We start from the raw sequence: 15198 nt of genomic DNA on the forward strand, positions 1-15198 counted from the left end.
ATTTTATCGATTTTTGTCGTTTTTTCAGTTTTCGGTTTCGGTTTCCGTTTTGCTCAGCAATAGAAGGTCGTTTTTCATTGATGTCATCATCGAATATCACCTAACATGTTCTATAGAAAGTCGATTGAAACATTTGCAAGTTTATAAAAACTCAAGAACACTTTGTGCATATATAGAAGAAAATCGACATAAGTGACAACCTTTTTAGGTGTAGAAGAAGTCGACTAAACATTTGCATGGAAATAACTATAATACCATTTGTTGTAACAATCAACCAAAAACAGAGGCACCATGTGTAAACAAAGAGCAACTAAGTCAAGAAATTTATAAGCTAACAACTAGAATCCAAAAAGAAAACTAAAACCATAACCAATGAATAACAAAGAAAATCCCCATATCCTAAGAAGTAAGAACAAAGAGAAAATGAAACAATCTAGTAACTCACGAGAAAAGAATTCAGATCACCCATCAACAGTTTGTTTGACTCTTAAACAGAAAAGACAACGAAGAATACTTCAAATCATATTATTTTATTTATTTATTTTGAAATGGAATAAATAAAAAATAAATAATTTTTAAGGTCATGCAATTTTAACTTGTCAAGGGTTGAAAAAAGGTGGCCAATAAAACATTTTTCTTCTTTTTTGGTGGTCGTGTATTCTTTCATTTCACACCCGACCACCAACCCCACCTCCGCCATTATAAATGCATTTTGTAGTATTCCTCCACGAATCAGCTTGAAAATTACACATACAGTATCCACACTTCTTCTTCTTCTTCTTCTTCCTTAATTGCTTTCAATGTTCATTGTTGATCGGTGGTTTCAGAAACTAGAATCGTGTAGGAAGTTATGAACGTCTCTTCCCTAAATTGTATGCAAATTCATCAAGTTGGTTATTATACTCATGGAAAATTATAAGAAATCGTCATCAACCGCCGTCGCCAACACCATCAATCTTCCGATTTCCGATCTGGCTCGTTCTCGATCGTTCCTTTCTGGATTTTACTGTTGGAGTTGGAAATTCCTCACTGCTCTTCTGCTTTTTAGTTACTGATTTATCTTCTCGATTGATCGACTCAGATTTTTTAACTTTCCTTTTTCGATTCTAAGTAGATAAGGTTTCAATTAAGTAGATTAAGTTCGATCGGAGGTAGGTAAGATTTAGAAATTGTAACTGAAAATGGTGCACAGATCTGCTCCGGCGCCGTTTCTGATGAAGACGTATCAGTTGGTGGATGATCCGATTACGGATGAGATGATTTCGTGGAACGAAACCGGTAATGGATTTGTGGTTTGGAAAACTGCTGATTTCGCTAGGGATTTGCTTCCTAATTCCTTCAAACACAACAATTTCTCCAGCTTTGTTCGTCAGCTTAACACTTATGTAAGTAATTGCTCCTTCATTCCTTACATTTGAATCATCTCCATCTTCATAATCTTTTCTTCTCATGCATCAACAATCATATACTCGTAATCTGATATGCTTATTCGTTTATTTTTATTCAAATGATGGTTTAGATTTGAGGCAATCAACATTTTCAATCTAAAACTTATTGTTTCCAATTCGTTTTTATGTCCAAAATGCACAATTTGTGCTAGTTAATTCGTCTACATGTATCTTTTATCTAAATTATATAGCTTAAACCATCATAGTAACAATGTCATTTTTGAATACCAAAAAGATTATAAACGATGAATTTCAAAATTTGAATCCACAAATGTCGTTACTATTGAATTGGTTTATCATGCAATATTCAATTCGACATGAACAAAATTTTACTTAGGAAAGAAGAAAAAACAAACATTAAGAGTGTTTCTAGATACCCTGCAATATTATGACATACACTGCAATATTATGACAAAAGAGAATGAAAGATTACCAAACTTAATACATTATTTATTTATTTTACAAATATATGATCATTATTTTACATCTTGATCTTTATTTTATTATTATTATTCAATCACGTAACTTAGTTGATGTTGAAAATTTGAAATAATATCTACTTTTGTTAGCTTCAAACTTTTCCCAACTTGGACTACAATGAGAGCACACATCGTGAGACTTTAAATATATTTGACCATAGTCTCAATTCTCAAACGCTAAAATATAAAATAATTTAAAATAAAAGAGTAAAAGACATTATCATATTCATAGATATAACTTTTAACTTAGGATTACAATGATGAATGATGATATATATTCGTCACCATGACATTTCATTTTAGAAAAATATAAATCATTAAATAAAAAAAGTATAATTAATGACTTTTTGTTTTTGCATAAAGTAAAAGTATTTGTTGTGAGTTAGGTGTTGGTACCTCCCATGTGTAGAATATCAATATCATCAAAAGGAATTTTTCATTCAATGATTCCATTTCACACTCTCACCAAACTTTACTCCTTTTGGGTTTATAATTATTCTATGGTTTTAACTTTTTTTTTTTTTTTTTTTTTTTTCTAATTTAAAACATTATTTAGTTGTAGTATTTTTAAAGTGCAAGACTAGAGCTATTTTTTTTTACTTAATGAACTTATTATTTTAATCATTTTAAAAACTATATATGGTTGATTTTTCATAACTAATCTAGACTAAATGACTTGATATATTAATTTTCAAATTGTTATGTTTGTCATTAAAAATTAGCTTATAAAAAATTATCAATTTTGAATTTTTTTAGATTGTTATGTTTGTCAATAAAAAATTAGCTTAAAAAAACTATCAAGATCAAAGTTTCATCGAGTTGATTGAGTTTTTTTAATTATTATTTTAAACCCTCGCAAACATATCTTTTATGAATTATAATAATTATACTCAAAAATCACTTTTTTATAAACTGAACTTGTTATATAAACATTATTTTTTATCAGCTATTTGTTAATTTTTTATTTATCAGTTGGTTAATAAAAAAAATTTAATCTTATTTATGAACTCGTTCAACCGTTTTAGTACTTGTACAAAATGTATTATTTTATTTATGAATAAAAGAAAAATAAACAATCCAATGCTAATGCCATTGACAAATTCTACACGTTTTTGACATTTTAATGATAAAAAATATATATTTACTATTTAGTTCGTTTTTATTACTTCTGATATTTTGATTTTAACAAAAATAAATTACTCTTAATCGTGAAAATTGATATATTACTAGAACATTGAATAAATATAGATAATAGAAAAAGGTTTTGAACATTATATAAAGTAAATAATAGTATAATTTCATAATTGAATTAAATACAAATTTGTTATATTCTAAACGTTTGACACGCGCACTAAAGATGGTCGGTTAGTGGCATGCGCACAAAGTAAAAGGTGCTAAAGTGTAAAGTTGAATTTCTACAGGGGTTCCACAAAACTCTTCCCGACAAATGGGAGTTCGCCAACGAATACTTCAAACGAGGTCGGAAGGACCTTCTCATCGAGATCCACCGCCGGAAAACCGTGACGCCAACAAAAGGAAAGTCCGACGGAGACGGTGGTTTGGCGTCACCGCCTTCTAGCTCCGGTGATGATCTCCGCTCTAGCTCCACCTCGTCGCCGAATTCAAAGAATCCCGGCTCGGTGGTTCTCCCGACGGTGGAGAAACTCGAGAATTTGTCCGACGAGAACGAGAAACTGAAGAAAGAGAAACAGTTTCTGACGTCGGAGCTTGCTCAGGCGAAGAAGCAATGTGACGATCTCGTCGCGTTTCTGACTCAGTCTGTGAAGGTGGCGCCGGAGCAGGTCAGTCGCATAATGAGCGGCGACGTGGTGGTTGGTGAGACGGAGACGGTGGTCCAGGAGACGGACGGTGATGATGACGACAAAGACGGTGATTGTTTTCGTTTGTTTGGGGTGTTGCTGAGAGATGGAAAGAAAAAGAGGGGGCGAGAGGAGATAAATGAAACTTCTGGGGTAGAAATGAAAAATATGAAACTTCAGGGGGACTTCAATGATGACAATCCGTGGATGAATAGTCTATATTCTGTTACGGAGCAGTATTAACAAGGTATACAACTGACGAATAAGCAGATGCCACGTCAGTTTATGAGACAATGTAGAATACTTTGGGCTTTGTTTGTATACATTCACAAGTGAAAACAATTTATTTGGATACGTTTATGTAGTTTTGTAAAATAAATGTTGAGACTTTTGTGTTTTTCTATTGAAACAATGAAACTATAACTTAAACTATAGAACCTCAAACTTTGTAATTATTTAATGATCAGTCGTCGATCAAACAAATCTCATATATGATATAAAAATAGAGAAATACTTCTGAAAATTTCAAGTTGAGGACAAATTTACATTTTATAACACCGATGGTCTTTTAAGGTTTAAAAATCTTGCACCATTGGGTTCTTCAATGAGAAATGACTACATTGTAAAATTATATTGTGAAAATATTTCTTCTAAAATTGAAAGTTGTGCTATAAAAGGGGTGATATAGTCTAAAATGGGTGTTTTCCGTTTAAAAAAGTTTTGTTTCTGAAATGAAAATATTCTATTTTTGAAGGACCAAATTTAGCTAAATTGATCAAAGACCTTTCCCTTTTTGGATAATGTCATAAAAAACCTTAATTTTGTAAAAAAAAAGTCGGTTTTACCCTCCGACGGGTTTTTGTGTCATTAATGCCGCATACTTGTCTCACCTTTTGCGTTTATGCCAAATACCCGGTTGCAAGAGGGTTTACCGGTTACCCTCTACTTACCCCTCAACTTTTCCCCCCGTTTCTTAACCAATGAAGAAATTAACCCCGTTGGGTAAACGTTAGACATAGAGCTCCACACCCTCTCTCCGAAGCGTCAACTCAATCGCAGTCTACTGAGAAAAATCTTGGGCTTTTGGAAGGGAATCATCACGAAATTTGGGTATTTGAAGAGGATTAGGTCTACATTGTTGGTATCGTTTTTCTAGCAGGAAGATAGTTGGGTGATAGTCTCGTTGAGTTGTTGAACCAGTAAGTTTCTCAAATCCATGATTAAAGCAATTATCTAGTTAAAATTCTTCGATTTTGTTTGTAAAATCTTTTTGATTTTACAGGTAACTGTAATGGCTTCATCGGATGACGTTTTCAAAGAACTATTTGCTAGTATATACGAGCCCTTCTCTAGACTAAATGAGATGGATTATGAGCTCCATGGTATTTATATGGATCACGAACCAGAGCATGAGTTCATGACTGCGCTTGATAAATGTAGGGACGTCTTTCTCAATGTTCTAGTTAGTGATGAAAACTTAAGGAATTCAAGCATGGCTGATGAAATCAGAGCACAAGTTTATCATGCTAATGAATGGCAAAGTGATGAAGAAGGTGAACAAGAGGCGGTGAAGAATAAGTACAGAATTCATGATGCAAACACACCATGGGATAAGATGGAACCTAAGGTAGGTGATATGTTTGAGTCTCCTGCACAACTTAAGTTTTGTATTCAAAATTATGGGGTGTCAAATGGATATCAGATATACTTTGAAAAATGTGATAAAACTAGACTAGTTGCAATATGTGGGAAGAGGACAGAGATGAATGATTGTCCTTTCAGATTGTATGCTGGATGGATGTACAATGAAAAATCATTTCAAGTTAAAAATTTGGTTGCAGAGCATCGTTGCAGTAGGAAGTTCAAATTTGGAAGTCTTGTTTCCCCTGAATGGATAGGTAGGCATTACATTACTGAAATTGCAAACACACCTAAGATGAAACTTAGGGACATGATTGCCGATATCAAACAAAGGTTGAGATGTGTAGTATCCATTGGGCAAGTCCGTAGGGCAAAAAAATGGGCCACTGAGTTGATTGAAGGAAAACTAACTGAACATTATGCTAGGGTATGGGATTATGCTGATGAATTATTAAGGTCCAACCCAGGTTCAACATGCAAAGTTAGTGTCACTGTCAATCCAGATGGGAAGAACTACTTCCACAGATTTTACATTGGTTTCAAAGCTTTAAGTGATGGATGGAAATTAGGGTGTAGAAGAGTAATTGGTTTGGATGGATGCTTTCTGAAAGGACAGGTGAAGGGTGAGTTGTTGACTGCCATTGGTAGAGATGCTAATAACCAGGTATATCCTATAGCATGGGCTGTTGTTGATGTTGAAAACAAGCCTAACTGGACTTGGTTTATTGAGCTTCTTAGAGATAGTGTAGACTTTCATGATGGCAGAGGATTGGTGGTGATATCTGACCAACATAAGGTTTGTTTTCAATACTCCATTTTATATAAATGTTAATACAATTTAAAAGGGATGCATATTGACTTGAATGTTCTTGTCTTGTAGGGATTGGTTGAAGCTGTAAAAGATATACTCCCAAATGTTGAGCACAGGCAATGTGCCAGGCATGTTTATGCCAATTTCAAGAAAGCATACACAGGGTTGGAGTTCAAGAAATTATTTTGGGTTGCATCAATGAGTTGTGTAGAAAGTGACTTTATGAGGTACATGGAAACCATCAAGAAGTTGAGCCCATCTGCATATGAGTACTTGATGTCAAGACAACCAAAAACATGGTGTAGAGCTTACTTTGATAGGGGTTATGCGTGTGAAGTAGTTGAGAATGGAATCTCTGAGTGTTTCAACTCAATCATTGTTGATGCTAGGAAAAAACCCCTTATCACAATGCTTGAGGAGATCAGGATATATATAATGGATAGGTTTTCCCACATGACAGAGGAAAATGTTAAATGGAAATCAAATGTTTGTCCTATTATACTTAGGAAAATGCAGCTGTTTGGGAAAAATATGAGGTATGCATAAAAGAAATTTAACATGTGTTGTTTCTTTTTATTATTCTTACTTACTATACCAACTTATGCAGGTTATGGGTTGTAGTTCATAGTCAAGGACATGTTTTTGAAGCTAGAAGAGGATGTGACAGCTATATGGTGGACTTGGACAGCAGGACTTGCAGTTGCAGATTATGGGATTTGTCTGGGATCCCATGTGTACATGCAAATGTAGCCATCAACTACATCAATCAAACACCAGATGTATATATTGATGGGTACTTTTCAGTGGAAAAATTTAAAAAGGCTTACTCCTCTAATATCAAACCAGTGAATGGGAGTAATCTTTGGAGCCAAACTGGATTCATAAAGCCATTGCCTCCTTTGGCTAGGAGAATGCCAGGTAGGCCTACTACCAAAAGGAAGAGGCATGCTAGTGAGCAAGAGGGGAGGTTTTCATCAACAAGGGTATTTGTACCAAGAACAGTAAGATGTGGGAAATGCTTAGAGTATGTCCATAATCAAAAAAGTTGTAAGAATGAGAAAAAACCAGTAGTACCCTTGCTACCAAAGAAAAGAGGCAGACCAAGGAAACATCCATTGTTAACTGAATATGATGAGTCATTAAGAGCTTCTCAATCCAGTCAGCCTCCAATGCAGAAAAACAAGTCAAAGAAAGAAGCATCAAGTTCCAAGGTTTTAAAAGCATCAAGGTTCAAAAAAGAAGCAACTGAATTTTATGAATCATTAAGAGCTTCTAAATCCAGTCAGCCTCCAAAGAAGAAAAATAAGTCAAAGAAAGAAGCATCAAGTTCCAAGGTTTTAAAAGCATCAAGGTCCAAAAAAGAGGCTACTTCACCTCATACAGAAGATGTTTCTGCAACTCAAAAAGAAGTTGTTGATGGTATTCAGATTGGGGAAGGTGATGGAATTCAGAATGAGGATTATGTTGATAGTATTGAGACTGGGGATCATGGTGATGATATTCAGATTGGGGAAGGTGGTGGTATTGAGACTGGGGGTCACGGTGATGATATTCAGACTGGGGATGTTAATGATGTTATTGTTGAAGATTGTCATATTGTTGAAGTGGTTGATGTTGGAAAAGAAGATGTTTTGCTTCCAAGGGTTGGTTTAGATCTACACAAAGTACTTGATGAGGTTGAGCAGGGGCTGGACGAAATATTAGGGGAGGGTAGTTTTCAACAACAATCAGAAACCTATGATGCTACTCAATCAGATTATGGGGGTAATGTTGAGTTTAATGATGGAAAAGCTGATGGTGTCCTTGTAGATAAGGTAAAACTGGATGCTGAACAGATTGCATCGATGTTGGAAGCAGGATATAGCATGGAAGAAATTGAAGCTATGGAAGGGGTAGAACTGGAACTGGATGACATGCTACCTGTTGAGTTGGTAAGAAATTACTTTATTGTAAGTGTTTTTCATTATTTTTCTCCAATTTAATTTATTTATGTAATTATCAATATCAGGATATGGAAGATGTATTGGATCATCCTGATGTATTGGATCATCCTTCTAATAATGATGATGAGGCTATTATTGATGATGTTGATGGTATTGTTGATGGTGGTGGTGAACAAGAAGAAGGAGGTGATGATGGTCACTTGGGTGATGATGAAGGTCCTGATGATGTCCCTAGATTGACAAGGTTAAGAAAACCCTCTGAAAGGATCATTTTGCAGATGTTGAAGAAAATGGTGCTTGACAAAAATGGAGGTGGTTCATCTGCTAGCAATCCAGTTAGGTTGGAGTAGTTGGTTAAGTGTTTTGGGGGTGTAGTGGGGAGGGTAAACACGGGCAGATGGAGCCCTTTTTGCTAAATATTATTGTCATTCCACCCATTAAATGCAGCATACATCCACTTGTTTTATGTTATAAACTTGGTTGCCTTTTTTGATAATTTATTTAGGTTTTTGGATACAATTGGATGGCTGCTACGTATTAGTGAGATGTAAAAAACCTTATGCAATTAATACACCCCCTTTTATTTGTGTTATGATGAATGTGTTACCCATTGTTGTCAATTTTTATTACCATTTTATGCATCTTACTTTCCCATTTGTGTTATGGTGAACATGTGTACCATTATTGACACATTTTAAAACCATTTATGCATCTTACTTCCCATTTGTGTTATGGTGAACATGTGTACCATTATTGGCACATTTGAAAACCATTTATGCATCTTACTTCCCATTTGTGTTATGGTGAAATAGATCATAGCCATACAAACTTTAATACTATTGCACCATTCAAACTTTTACAGATTTAGTACATCTACCAATGTAATAAACTACACTACAAACTTGTTATCATTTCATCTAACTTACATCTTAATAACCACCGCAACAAGACATACCAAAATACTCACTAGCAGCCCTACACTCAGTTTGAGCAACATCACAGATTCGATATCTTTATGTTGAAGGTTCAATTGCTTCTTAAAAGCCCTAAATTCGTCTTCTTCTTCATCAACCCATTTGAAATGACCACAACCACCATCTTCATCCTACAAAAAGAAGAATAAAATTACATAAAGAAGGGACGATAGTAGAGAGAGCATAATTAGGGCAAACATCACAACAATTACCCGGTAATTAGGGCAGCCACGAAACTTTCGTCCTGGGTTTTCTGGAGTGCGTGAAACATAAATAGGGCAAATATCACCACAGCTACATCGTATTATCTCCCGATTTTTCCTTCTTGATGTGCCACTCCAGCTTGAATTTGATTTCGACGTTGTCATTTGGTGTACAAATCTGATTTTGTTTTCGTGATGTTCTTCTTCAAAAACCCAGCTTCGTCTTTTGGTAAATGGGGTTAAGAAACAGGGGGAAAAGTTGAGGGGTAAGTAGAGGGTAACCGGTAAACCCTCTTGCAACCGGGTATTTGGCATAAACACAAAAGGTGAGACAAGTATGCGGCATTAATGACACAAAAACCCGTCGGAGGGTAAAACCAACTTTTTTTTTACAAAATTAAGGCTTTTATGACATTATCCCTTCCCTTTTAAACCCAATGAAGGCAGATTTTTTTCAAAAACAGAGTATTTTGAAGACTTCTACTTCTTTTTCCATTCTTGAAGGACATTTTTTATGGTTTTTCTTTTTTATCATCAAATCATTATAGTTTACTGTAATCTTTTTTATCAAACTCTGGAAACATTGCAATATTTTAGAGGATTGGTTCTCGGCTTCTTCCGGTTGTGTTTTCTTTTTCTAATTTGCGTTTTCCACGTAAATCTCTGTGTCTCTTTTGATTTACTTTTGCTTTGTAGTTTGCATTACGTATGATTGATTGTGATTTGATATCTTAGTCCTATTCTGCTTGAACTAATATGGTTCTCGTTATTCAGATTTCGGGATTGTTTGATGCATTATGACTTTTTCGTTTTAGTGCATCTTACCCTCTTTGGTTACTATAATTGGTATCAAAGCCTTCGAATTTTAATATTAGTTTATTGTGATAATTTTATCAAATGATTGATCATGTATTTAATGAAGTACGATATTCTGTTGTTGGATCGAAACACCAGATTTCCCCTATGGAAAATTAAGATGAAAGATGTTCTTATTCAGACAGATTTACATAAGGCGCTTATGGGTTCAAAGAAGCCCGCTTCGTGGACGGAAGAAGAAAAAGAGACGAAAGATTTAAAAGCTAAATCCCAGATTCGTTTGCATTTGTCAAATGATGTTTTGCAAAATGTTTTGAAAGAAACTTCAGCGACTGCTTTATGGTTAAAGTTGGAGCAATTGTTGATGACGAAGAGCCTACCAAACAAGTTGCATTTAAAGCAACAATTGTTCAATCTTAAAAAGATTGAAGGAGGTTCTTTAGCCGAACATGTATCCATATTTAAAGAGTTAGTAAGAAACTTAGAGAATATGGATGTTTAGTATGAAGATGAAGATTTAGCTTTATTCTTGTTGTCGTCGTTGCCCGAATCCTACAACCATTTTCGTGATAGCATCATCTATAGTCGTGACACACTTGTCTTAGATGAAGTTTTTACAATAAATAGTGGTAAAAACCCTCAATCTTCCAACATGACCATATCTAAAAGTTTTGTAATTACTGTCACAAGAAGGGACATACGATTGATGAATGCTTCAAGTTGAAGAATAAAGAGAAAGCAACAACAAATGGTAAACAAGGTAGCACTTCGGGTGAAGCCGATGTAGCGGAGGTTGGTTGTATTGGAGAACTTCTCACAGTTTATTAAGATAAACTTGATTCCAATGGTGAATGGATACTCGATTCTGGTTGTACTTTTCATTTATGTCACAACAGAAGTTGGCTTTACACATTTGAAATGGTTAACCAAAGCTATGTTCTGATGGGTAACAGTTCTTCATGTCTAGTTGTTGGACATGGCTCAATCAAAATCCTTATGTTTGACGGGGTTATCAGAACCATTAGGAAGTTAGATATGTTCCCAACCTCATAAAAAACTTGTTATATGTCATATCCTTTGATAAAAAGGGATATACGTTTGTTGGGGTAAAGGTGGAGTTCTCAGGGTAATCAAAGATGGTTTTGACAAACTGAGAGCCAAGTGCAAAACCTAAGATCTTTACTTTCTTGATGGACAAATGATTTCGAGTGATGTTGTTGTTATTGTTTCTAAGTCTTTTTCTTATCCAAACCAGTCCCGTCTTTGGTACCTTCGACTTGGCCATATGAGTTTTCAAGGTATGTCTGAATTGAGTCGAAGAGGATTACTTGGTGAACAAAAGATTGTTGATTTAGAGTTCTGTGAATATTGTGTATGGAAAGGAAAAACGAGTGATATTTATGAGTGGTATTCATACAACGAAAGGATCACTTAACTATGTACACTCAAATTTCGTTTTAGACTCCGTCGGTTAATTTTGACTTTATTTTTAAAGTTATATTTTAATAGGCTTAGACAGTTAAAGTCCGTTAAATATTTATAATTTTTGTTATCCGACCTTAGATTTCGTCTGTCTTTATATCGTTGAGCTCATATTAAAAAGATCTTCGATTCTCGTTTAGATTGTGTCGGCTAAAAATCGATCGATCTAAAATTCGATTTCCGGGTTGCATACTGCTATGCCAAATCTTAGAAAAATCATAACTTCTTCTAACGAAATCAGATTTGGACGTTAATTTTATGTACGTTCTTGGTTTAACGTATACTATGACTTTCTTTTAGGTTGCTAAGGCTAAAACGTACTTTATCGCAAACTTACTTTTTACGATACACAACGTCGTGCCAAATTTGTTGCAAAACTTCAACGAGTCATAACTTCTTCATTATAAGTCGGATTCCAGCGTTCCTTATATCACCGAAATCCTTGTTACGACTACTTCAATTCTCTTTAAAGATATTGGGTCAAATCTTCATTCTATTTTTGACGCATATTTTTATTATTATATTATTATATCATTATAAGCACGTATATTGCTCATAAATCACATAAATCACATAATACTCAAATAATTCGTCTTCATTACTTCAAAATAGGTTACAATTGTTGAACCAAACTATTACATCATTATAATAATTCTTAGCCTAAAAACATGGGCGTTACATGGTAGTGCATGACGCCGGAGATGACATGGCATGTTGAGAGATGTTTGAACTGTTGGATGGTCAAGGCCAAACACCATAGACCGCATGGCATGTTGCAGCCACTAGAGGTTCTCATGTGGAAATCGGGAACATATTACTATGGAATTCATAACCAAGCTACCTTGGACAGTTAAGGGGCACAATGCAATTTGGGTGATCGCAGATCAATTGACCAAGAGTGCTCACTTCTCATCTATTCGCGAGAGCTCGTTGGCAGAGAAATTAGTCGACGTGTATGTGCGCGTAATCATTGCTCGACATGGTATTCCAATTTCCATAGTATATGATTGAGATGTTAGGTTCACATCTTGTTTTTGGTAGAAGTTACACAAGGAACTGGGTACAAGGTTGCACCTCAGCACTACTTATCATCCGCAGACGGACGACCAGAGTGAACAGACCATCGAGACACTTGAGGACATTTTGAGAGCTTGTGTCATAGATTTCGGTGGGATTTGGGACTCCTGCCTTTCCTTTGCTGAGTATTCATACAACAACAACTACCACTCTAGTATCGGTGCACCGCCTTTTGAGCTCCTCTATGGGGGGGGGGGAGTGTCGCACCCCAGTGTGTTGGGGAGAGGTTGGTCATAGAGTCATGGGAAGGACTGGGGTATTCCTTCAGACGTCAGAGCTCATCCAATAGATTAGATAGAGACTTTAGATAGCTTAGAGTCGCCAAAAGAGTTATGCCGACAAGCGTCGATCCAAGTTTGAGTTTCAGGTTGGCGACATGGTCTTAATGAAGGTATCACCCTGGAAGGGTGTAATACGCTTTAGGAAGAGGGGTAAGTTAGGGCCCTGATATATTAGGATATTTCAAGTGATTTCCAGGGTTGGCAAGGTAGCTTACAGATTGAATTTTCCAGAGGAGCTCAAGTAGATCCACAACACTTTCCATGTTTCGCACCTTCGGAAGTGTGTGGCTGATGATTCAATGGTTGTTCCTTTGGAGGATGTTCAAGTTGATGATTGCTTGAACTATGTTGCGAGGCCAATGATGATTTTGGATAAAAATAGGAAGGCCTTACACAACAGGGTGATATATTTGGTCAAGGTACAATGGCAACATTGGAAGGGTTCCGAGTGGACCAAGGAACCAGAGGCAAAGATAAAGGAGCATTACCTAGAGTTTTTGCACTAGCAGAATTCGAGGACGAAGTTTGATTCAAGTGGGGGAGAACAGTAACATCCAAATTCTTGGAGGTACTTTAATTTATTATATTTTGAATTTTGGGCAGCACGTCTTGGTGAAGACATCCCACGACGTGGCTATGGTCCTTGTATCGCGGGTTTTAAATGGCCGCCACGACATGGAAACCTATGGCCATGATGTGACAGTTTTTTAATTAGAAACCCTAATCTATGGGGTTTGCAGCATATATAAGGGAATATGATGGCTAGGTTGCTCACCCTCAACCTCTATAACATCCCAAAAATCCAAGGTATTTTTTTTTTCATTTTTAAAACAATAAATCATACAAACGAGTTGTTCCAAAACCGATTAAAGTGAATATATCATTTAAACATTAGAGTAATATCATTAATTGCCAATGTGGAAAACACTGGGGGATGTTGTGCAGTCACGTCGGGCCCTTCCTTTTCGAACTGAAAGTACCTGAAACCATAAATACGAAACTGTAAGCACAAAGCTTAGTGAGTACCCCAAAATACCACATACACATTTCATGGCCTAACCTATGGTCTTTCCTTGCAGTTTCGACGCCTAATCCTGGTCTTATATACAAGTGCAAGAGGCCAGATCCTAATCTTTCATATAACTTCCAGGAGCCAGATCCTGGTCTTTCATACAATTTCTAGGGGCCAGATCCTGGTCTTTCATACAATGTTGGATTAGGTGTCTAAGCCCATAACTATAATTGATATGTACTTGACCCGAGAGTAGCATGGTCCATTTGGGTTGCCTTCACCAAAACAACCTGATAGGATGGATATTTGAGAAACAAGTTATTTATGATTCACTAATATATTATAAGTGTAATATATTAATTGAGAAATCATAATATTTAAATAGTATTGATGAGAATTAATTTGGAATTAATTTGGTGATCAAATGAGACTAATTAAATTAATAGGGACTAATTATGTAAATCAGTAATATATATATATATATATATATATATATATATATATATATATATATATATATATATATATAGGGCTATTGATCCATGATGGGCTAAGTTTATGTAAGTATCCATGAAGAGTTAGCCCACATGAGATATGGATCATAACCTAAGTGTATGGATTAAGGCTTACCAATGACTCTTGGAATCCTACAATATATATGTTATCCCTTAGCCAAAATCAGCCCTAAGTGTTCCAGGAAGAGACATAGCCGATTTTGGAGTGTCTAGCCTCTCTCTCAAAGTATTTCTTTGTTCATGCTGTTTGTGAACCATCTAAGGCATCACACTTGAGGCGCTAAACTCTTGAAAGGCCAAAACCACAAGCTACAAATAAGAGGTATTCTTTTAACTAGTTTTATGATTCATGTACCAAATTTGTATGCTAGATAGGTTCATGCTTTGGATAACTTTTGTTGCATGTATAACAAGAGAAAAGTTAGATCCAAAGTTATTAGGGTTGTATGTGCACCATAGGAGTGTTATAGTACTTAAAACCCAACATACAGTTACCAGGGGACAGATCCTAGCCTTTCATTCAAGCATCACTGAGACAACTAGGATTCCACATAACAAGTAACAGGCTTACATTGGTTTCTTTGACCCATGGATATAGTGAGAAAACTCATCTCACAGTCTGAAAGAATGGTTGCACCGATACAATTAACAGGAACCCAAATCTCAAACTATAAATAAAATTACCCAAAATGCCCT

The 15198-nt window shown here is 35.5% G+C and overlaps 2 protein-coding genes across 2 annotated transcripts; both read left to right on the forward strand.

Annotated features, from left to right (window-relative positions):
- The first annotated feature begins 684 nt into the window (after positions 1-684).
- LOC145037054 (heat shock factor protein HSF24-like) lies at positions 685-4150 on the forward strand. The gene is made up of 2 exons (XM_078985601.1): positions 685-1385; positions 3349-4150. Exons 1-2 carry the CDS (start codon positions 1182-1184, stop codon positions 3988-3990), a joined length of 846 nt encoding a protein of 281 aa, XP_078841727.1. The 5' UTR covers positions 685-1181; the 3' UTR covers positions 3991-4150.
- Positions 4151-4589: 439 nt separating this feature from the next.
- LOC145033864 (uncharacterized) lies at positions 4590-8592 on the forward strand. Its single transcript, XM_078982360.1, has 5 exons — positions 4590-4946; positions 5030-6184; positions 6269-6735; positions 6807-8130; positions 8208-8592. The coding sequence occupies exons 2-5, from the start codon at positions 5039-5041 to the stop codon at positions 8490-8492; spliced, it is 3222 nt and encodes a 1073-aa protein (XP_078838486.1). The 5' UTR covers positions 4590-4946; positions 5030-5038; the 3' UTR covers positions 8493-8592.
- Positions 8593-15198: the final 6606 nt, after the last annotated feature.

This window comes from Lactuca saligna, chromosome 3 (assembly GCF_052625555.1).
Source record: "Lactuca saligna cultivar CGN05327 chromosome 3, ASM5262555v1, whole genome shotgun sequence".
Classification (NCBI taxonomy): Eukaryota; Viridiplantae; Streptophyta; class Magnoliopsida; order Asterales; family Asteraceae; genus Lactuca; species Lactuca saligna.